Below are 8,979 nucleotides of genomic sequence, written 5' to 3' on the forward strand. Positions count from 1 at the left end.
ATATCTTTCTTTTCATACATACCACTTACCTTGGCAACCGTTTAGTATATTTATAGCAGTTATCAAGAGCAGAAAAAAAGAACTTTGTACTGTAATTTTATTAAGCCAAAAGCAGAATGCAAATGGTATGGCCAGCAAGTCTAAAAAATGTGTCATGTCCTCAATTCTAGTCTAATGCATTGCACTGCATAACTAAAATAACATTAAAATGACATCTTGGAAAAAATAAATATTTATTAACCACTATGTGAGATAATTCAGGCAATCATTTATTTTTTTTTAGCATGTTTTTTTATGTTGTACAGATTATTGACATTTCTTTTGTACCCTCACTTCAACATCAACATTTTCTTCAGGGGGTGTCACTTCCTATGTACACCACCATACCAATTTATGTCAAAGAACAGAACAAAACATAGAGACATCTTCAAAGTCCTTCAAAGTGAAAAAATACATATATGCTTTATGGAGGCAAAGTACACAATCTAATAGGAGAACATTTTATGGGGGGGAGGGGTACGCTAGATTTTATCTACTATATGCCTTCATAATAGGACAACATGATGACTCAACATCATTAAGTAAGCTTTATGGCTATTACATTGCTGCTAGTACAGTATATAATCAAAACTCAGTAAAGATATTCAATAGTAGATAGATAGATATGCAGTATATATAGATATTTATTTCCAGGGCAGATACTACCATGTACCAAACACTAACCTCTACCTAAGCTTTTATATTGTTATTAAATGTAGACCGTCTATCTAAATAATGATCCCACAGTCTTCTTACCAAAATGGAATTTGGAGTTTTATAAGCAAGATTTTACTTGCTTCCAGATATTTGGTTCATCTGTAACACCTAGTGCAAATATAGATCTGTATACAATACATGATATTTCGACAACAAATATATTTCAAGGAGTCTGTAAACAATATTATGTAATAAAGCCAACATCAACTGCAGTTTCATTCGTCATGGTCTAAATATCAGCTTTACGCGATTAAGGGATATTCCTGCCTACTCCAGAATATTAACCTCTTGTAAGTGAACATCTGCAGCAGTAATCATAGACCAGAGAGGAGAAGTCCTATTTGGATGAAATTCTGTCTGTGCTAACATTTAGCTCAAGATAATCACTTTGCATGGCAAAGGCTTTTTTTTAATTAAACCCTTCTATACCAAAAATAGAAAAAAATAAAAATAATGAAAAAGTAATCCTTAGGAAATGAATTGACATGAAAAAAAAAAAAGAAGAAGCATAAGAAGCTTTGACTCGGTCAGTATATGTTAGTAAATAGAGGAGCATTGTCATTGAAGTTTAGACATGCTATACCAGTAATGCTGCGGTAATTTAGAAAATGCTGCACATTTCCTATCACTAAGTAAGGAACTGACTGTATACCACTACTTGTTGCTACATTAAACCTCAGAGCTGTGTGGCTGCAATCTGCTCTAATAATACAATCTGAGACTGAATTGAATTGCTAGGTCCAGGTAAAATATACAACTGCAATTGGTGCAAATGCAGATGTTGTAAACTCACAACAAATCCCAGAGCTAAAGAATATAAACTGGTCTTCTTAAAACAGAAGATTCACTGGTAAACAACATAGTCAGGTAGGTATATAGATGATCATTTTAAAGATAATTCCTGAATCAAACATATGTTTCCTGTATGTGCTTGTAGTAAGTGAACTATAGAACCGTACATTCATTTCTCTTATTAGATTTACAAAGGCATCTGTTTCCACAAGTTGTACGTTTAAGAGTCACAGTTGCTTTTATTATGCCAAAAATATGTAGAACTGTAAGTACAAAAAGAGATTCAGGCAAATTGTTACACTGGTGCAATGAATGGAGAATCTGAGAAGACAGAGTTGACGGAATCTGAGTCAGACTTTACCCTGCTTGTCTTTAGGATGCTTTCTGCTGTCAGGTTTTCATTGGGAATCAGTCGAACTTTCCCATTTTGGCCTTGCTCAGTTTCCTTCACTGGCTCCAGGAACACTACCCGTTTTCCTGTACTGGATTTTCTTTCGACTTGGGGCTCGTGTGATGGTGTGGCACTTAAGTTGGAGGAGTGAGCACTGTTTTGGTTCTGTTTTCTTTTATTTTTCCTAGATTTACACCAGCATCTACAAGGGGTGAGATAAAGGTAGAGAAGGACTAAAATGATGCTGACTATACAAGCAGCAAGCGTGGTGAAGGCAGTGTTGAATGCTTCATGTGAATGAGACTTGTGACTTGTAAAATTGCCAACTGTTATTCTAATATCTATAGTTTCATTGACCAATTTGTTCATTGCGGTACAGGAATAGACACCCGAATCTACAATTTGTGCATCTTCTATTTCTAGGCTTCCATTGAAAAAGACACGCAAATGGTCAATCTTTTTTTCTGGTTCAAGTCTTTTGTCCTCTGGGCTTTTCCAAATAAATTGTGTATCTCTGTCTACTATCTTGCTGTCACAATGTACCACCACCCTCTCTCCAATTTGAACCTCATACAATAGGCCAAATGCATGAAATGACTCATTCTCAGTAGTCTCCGAACAGTTGAGGAAGTTTTCTTGAATAAGAGATCTTTTAGACTCAGTAGGTGAGGAGCAAGTATAATGACTTTTGAAATCCACAACTGGAGTAAAGTGTCTACGATACCAGAAGTTAAACATGGTGTTTAGATGGCAGTCACATAAAAAGGGATTCTCGTGAAGGTAAATTCCACTAAGCTGTCTTGCTGAAATTAAGCTTATATCCTGAACAGGCACTGATTGTAAGTAATTGTGAGAAATGTCCAACAACACAAGTTCTGACAGTTTATTTCTGCCAATGTACAAGTCCAACGGGAAATGTGCCAGTGCATTGTTACTCAAATACAATTTCTGCAGTTTATGGAGTCCTCCAAATGCCCCAGTGTCAATGTGAGATAACTGATTGTTATAAAGCAGGAGCTCCTCCAGCATCTTAAGTTCTTGGAAAACGGGGTTGCTCAGAGTCCTTAGATTATTTGATGATAAATCAAGGTACCTTACATTTCGAAGCGTGGAGAAACTACCACCAGAGATGCTGCTTATGGTGTTATGATTTAATACTAAAGTGTGCAATTTATCAAACATGACTGGGAACCAGTCCGGGTCCAGGAACCCAAATTTATTGTAGCTTAGGTCTAGTTTTCTAATAAACTTGAAGATTGTCCTGGGCACTATAGATAAGTTCCTATTAGTGCAGCTTACTATATCACTAGCACAAATACAGGCTGGAGGACACACCCCGGGAGCACCACCAACAAAGCTGACGATGAGCAGCAGAAACACGTAGGCAATGCTTTTCCATTTTGTATGGACATTTACAAGTTCCATGGACAAAGAAGAACCCAAGAAAGGCATTATAGCTCCTTCTCAGCCACTACTTTTCTACTCCCACAAATCATGTACTTGGAGGTATCTTAAGGGAGCATTATACCTCAACTATAAATCTTGTAGCAGTATTCACAATGGCACTGAAAATTAAACAAACTGTGTTTAGTGCATGAAACTAAAGCAACTCCATAATAATAACAGTTCAGAAAATGTCAACAATCTTTCATTTGATATGTAAACTGAACTGATACATATTCAGAAAGTTGACAAAACATATCAGATGGTTGCACATACAGTATATATATTAGTGATCTGCTTAGCAGAATGGTAAATCTATGGCTGAGCCGCCTATCAGTGAAAATATAATATGAACACTTTGTATGATAGAAGATGGAAAATGATATTACCTGCTATTTTACAGCGTTCCCTAGCTGATGTCTGCATGAGGGCATTGGAGTCCTGGTCTGTGACTATTTCTCTTTGTCTTCATTCCTTGTTCTTGTACGTGCTAACAGCAGAGAAGTTTCAAAGAAATCGGAAGAGAAACAGGTTGTGTGTGCTGTGTGCGATATTATCCCATCTGATCAAGGCTGCTTGCATTGGAGAGACAGGCGTATATGTGAGCTAAGCCTGCCTTGCCTCTGTTCACCTGTGCACTGTGATTGGCTGGAGTCAGCATAGAGAAATATACAAAGCTCACTGATGAGGGCACAGACAGCGCAGATGCTGTTGCCTATGTCTACAAGCATTGCCACCCATCCCCCTTCCACCACCTATGTTGTTGTGTGTATCCCACTCTCTCGTTTCATTCTGTTCTTTTAAAATGTTTGCATATTGTGAACAAATTCCATTTTAGAGTTACCCTAGGGATGTATTGTTCAGATTGCAATCCTGCCAAGCATGAAAAGCCTTGCTGCTGTAGCTCAAAGTGGACAGGCATTCCCATTATCACCAATCACTGTCTCCCCTTACGCTTGTCCACAGCCAATGTGAAAATGCTTAAAATATTAAATATAGCAACACTAAGTGCCATAAAGGTGCTGTGAAGCTACATATCTTTTTTGTCACTTAGTGACCAACATCAAGAGCGACTGTAAATCTGTGACTACATAGCAACAGCTCATTCCAGATCTAGTACCCTGGAGAGGAACCAGCACACAGTTAATTGCACATCAAAATACAGTTTTCCTTTCCAACTCTGCGCAGCACTGGGACTATGTACACGAGAGGCACTGTACAAGATATTCACTAAACACTTCAGCAACTGTGAGAAGTGACCATTTACTGACAGTGCTCCTATGTGACCACTATGAGCCTGTAAGTGGTGCTATAAACAAATACTATAGTATGACAGAATTAATCTACAACATGGGATATATCGTAGCCTGTGGTATTTTCGACTCATTAACTGAGCAACAGATGTCTTTTACATAGAAACAAGTGAAAAGGGGTTGTCTAGTGAATACTGATCACTGTACAATAGGATTAGGCTGTGGTACAAATAATTAAAAATGCATATGTAAAGTAAAAAAATATTGTTTTCCTAATAAAAATTGGAAAATGCAGAGGCACTACACAATACAAAGGGCTAATCACCCTAATATGTATTCCTGATAAAAAAATTTAAAAAATACTCTATATGTCTATATTTATAATGGTCTGTATTACTTGTCTTCACTTTCAAGCAGTGGACTTCCGGTAAAGTGGATAGTGTGCCTACATAAGTGCTTCCTGCTTCTGCTATGGCTATATAGCTATATAGAAAAGATACTCATAGTGAGTAGAATGCTCTGTCTGGAAGCAACTCTCCTGTTGAGTTTCATTACCCTACACCATTCCCAGGCATGTAGGCTTAATTTACTTCACTGTACTGGGAAGCACATGGGACAGAAGACCAGATCCTATGCATTTTATTGATGCTTATCATTAGAGATGAGCGAACTTTTCAAAAATTCGATTCGGCCGATTCGCCGAATTTTTCGAAAAAGTTTGTTTCGATCCAAATTTTTTTGCGGCAAATCTATATTAAAAAAGGCTATTTCTAGCCTACATACAGCCTCTATAGGGGTATTGAACACTTTGCTGTGTTCTAAAACGCATATGGAGTGTGCTGGGTTAGTGAAAAAATACTGTTATTCAGAATAGCATGCAGATTACTGGCATCGCTCTTAGAATCACTGCCGCACAGCAGCAAAATGACAGAGCCTGGTGGTGGCATCAGTGTCAGGAGACTATATAGTGACTGAATGACATAGCGTGGAGGTGTTAGCAGCATGAGGAGACCATTTAATGGCTGAATGGCACAGTGTGGAGGTGTTGGCAGCATGAGGACACCATATACTGGCTGAATGACACAGCTTGGATGAGGCTGAAGCATGAGGACACCATATAGTGCCTGAATGACACAGCGTGGAGGTGTTGGCAGCATGAGGACACCATATAGTGGCTGAATGACACAGCATGGACATGTTGTCAGCATGAGGAGACCATATAGTGGCTGAATGACACAGCATGGAGGTGTTGGCAGCATGAGGAGACCATATAGTGGATGAATGGCACAGCCTGGAGTTGCCAGCAGCATGAGTAGGAACTAGGCCTTCACAATCCCTAAGATTAAAAGATGAATTAAGAAATTTAAACCGAAGATTTTGGATAGCGGGTGCTACCTATGAGAACATTTGAAATTCCCAGATCCAGGCCCCACAGCAGCATCAGTAACCCATATATTACCTGAATGACACAGCCTGGAGTTGGCTGATGCACGAGTACACACCAGGGCTTCACAATCCCCCTCAAAAACACAACAATGTTATACTTTTTTTTAAAGATTTTGGATAGCTGGTGCTACCTATGAGAACATTTGAAATCCCCAGACCCAGGCCCCACAGCGGCATCAGTAACCCATATATTGCCTGAATAACACAGCCTGGAGTTGGCTGATGCACGAGTACACACCAGGGCTTCACAATCCCCCCCAAAAAACAGAAATTTTGTAGAAATTTTTTTAAAAGATTTTGGATAGCGGGTGCTACCTATGAGAAAACTTGAAATTCCCAGACCCAGCAGCGCCATAATTTTTTTATTTGAAAATTAAAACAAACTTTGAGTGTCCCGGACCCCATTGTGTGGGTACGAAGGACCAAATCCAACAAGCCCCCACAGCAACATCAGTAAAGCATATATTGCCTGATTGACACAGCCTGGGGTTGGCTGATTCACGAGTACACAGCAGGGGTTCACAATCCCCCCCAAAAAACACCACAATTTTAGAAATTTTTGAAGAAGATTTTGGATAGCGGCTGCTACCTATGAGAAAATTTGAAATTCCCAGACCCTGGCCCAGCAGCGCCATCATTTTTTTATTTGAAATTTAAAACAAACTTTCAGTGTCTTGGACCCCAGCGTGTGGGTACGAAGGACCAAATCCAACAAGGCCCCACAGGGCCGTGAGATTTAGGCGCAACATCTCCATTGCCCTGACCGGCCATTGTTTCCCAGACTTCTCGCCAAGGGAAACCATGTGAAGAACAGTGTGACACCGCCGTGACCTGCACACATGGTATGCTGAAGGGCCACTTAGACTTGTCCGGGCAGTGGAGGCTTAAGACACAGTGGAGGAAGTGGAGGCGGAGTAGCACACTGTTACAGGACCAACGGGCTGACAGAGTGTAGCAGGAAGCAGCATTGAGTACACACCAGGGCTTCAGAATCCCAAAGAAAAAAACAACCATTAAAAAAAAAAATTAAGAATATTTCGGACAACGGGTGCTACCTATACATTGCCTGAATGACACAGCCTGAAGTTGGCTGATGCATGAGTACACACTATGGCTTCACAATCCCTCCCAAAAAACACAACAATTGTAGAAATTTATGAAGAAGGGTTTTGGATAGCGGGTGCTACCTATGAGAAAATTTGAAGCAGCGCCATCAGTAAACCATATATTGCCTGAATGGCACAGGCTGGAGTTGGCTGATGCATGAGTACGCACCAAAGCTTCACAATCCCTAATAAAAAAGACAAACATTTTTGACGAAAAATGTTAACGAAAATTTAAGACAGCGAGTGCTCTCTATTTATTACCAGAATGATGCAGCCTGGAGTTGGTTGCAGCATGAGGAGACCATTGAAATGTGTGATTTTTTAATTTGAAATTTAAATCAAAATTTGTGTCCCGGACCCCGCCGTGGGTACAAAGGACCTTATCTCCCAAGCACCCACAGGGCTCATGTGGCCATAACATGTAGGCGCAACGTCTCCATAGCCCTTGGTTTTTGTACCTTTGTTTAAGAACAAGCGCATATCCAAGAGTCCAGAAGACTCTAAAATGCAGGACGGTGGACCACCAAAAGTCATTCTTCTATAAAATAATTTTTTTATGAAATAAAGAAGCAGAGTTCTTCCCTCTGCATATTTTTTTTTGAAAATTGTACTTAAAAAAATCACACGCAACAAGCGTTCAATGGTGTAATGGTTATTATTGTGGAAAATTCAATTTTATTACTGTGATAATTATCAGAAAATAGCAAAAAAACACTACCCAAGAGTGTTTAATAAACTCATACATTGCACCATAAATGTTGAAATTTAAATTAAGCATGTATGTATTTCAAAAATCCTAAAATTAAAGGCCCAAGCCCAGAAGCATCATGAAGTCAAGTAGTTCCTGAAAGACACAGGAGCAGTCAGGAGTAGGCATCAGCAGTACCCAAGAGGCTTTAATAACCCCTTACATTGCACGATCACTCGCGAGATCGAGCAATAACAGTTGTGTTATGCCCTCAGATGTCCGGGGCTGCATGTGCGATACACTGAACGGACCAGCGTGTGTTTATCTTTCACCGACAGGTGCGGGTAACCCGCTGAACCTCGTTTGTGATAGGGATTGCAATTATTTGCCAGGAAAGAAGAATCACAACTAAGTGCGGGTCATAAGCTCGGGTTCATTAAGTCCCTGCCCTTTGTACGCACCGTATGTCTCTACTACCGATTGGATGGTTTAGTAAGGTCCTCGGCAGAGCACCGAGAATTTAAAGATCATTGTTGAAATTTGCATTAAACATGTATTTACTGCTAAACTTCCAAAAATTGAAGGCCCAAGGCCTGAGGCATCAGGGAGGCAATTATTTCCTGAAATACACAGAATGAGTCAGGAGCAGTTAGGAGCAGTACCCAAGAGGGTTTCATAACCAACCCCTTACATTTAAAGATCAATGTTGAAATTTGCATTAAGCATGTATTTAGCTACTGCTAAACATCCAAAAATTGAAGGCCCAAGGCCTGAGGCATCAGGGAGGCAAGTAGTTTCTGAAAGACACAGAATGTGTCAGGAGCAGTCATTCGCAGTACCCAAGAGGGTTTCATAACCAACCCCTTACATTTAAAGATCAAAGTTGAAATTTGCATTAAGCATGTATTTAGCTACTGCTAAACATCCAAAAATTGAAGGCCCAAGGCCTGAGGCATCAGGGAGGCAATTATTTCCTGTAAGACACAGAATGAGTCAGGAGCAGTCATTCGCAGTACCCAAGAGGGTTTCATAACCCCTTACATTTAAAGATCAATGTTGAAATTTGCATTAAGCATGTATTTAGCTACTGCTAAACATCCTAAA

At 39.7% G+C, this 8,979-nt stretch overlaps 1 protein-coding gene across 1 annotated transcript; it reads right to left on the minus strand.

Annotated features, from left to right (window-relative positions):
* Nucleotides 1–214: 214 nt before the first annotated feature.
* On the minus strand, nt 215–3,985 carry AMIGO2 (adhesion molecule with Ig like domain 2). Its single transcript, XM_056569372.1, has 2 exons — nt 3,772–3,985; nt 215–3,504 (listed from the first exon to the last, which is right to left on the minus strand). The coding sequence occupies exon 2, from the start codon at nt 3,389–3,391 to the stop codon at nt 1,844–1,846; it is 1,548 nt and encodes a 515-aa protein (XP_056425347.1). The 5' UTR covers nt 3,392–3,504; nt 3,772–3,985; the 3' UTR covers nt 215–1,843.
* Nucleotides 3,986–8,979: the final 4,994 nt, after the last annotated feature.

The sequence above is a fragment of the Hyla sarda genome, chromosome 4 (assembly GCF_029499605.1).
Source record: "Hyla sarda isolate aHylSar1 chromosome 4, aHylSar1.hap1, whole genome shotgun sequence".
NCBI lineage: Eukaryota > Metazoa > Chordata > Amphibia > Anura > Hylidae > Hyla > Hyla sarda.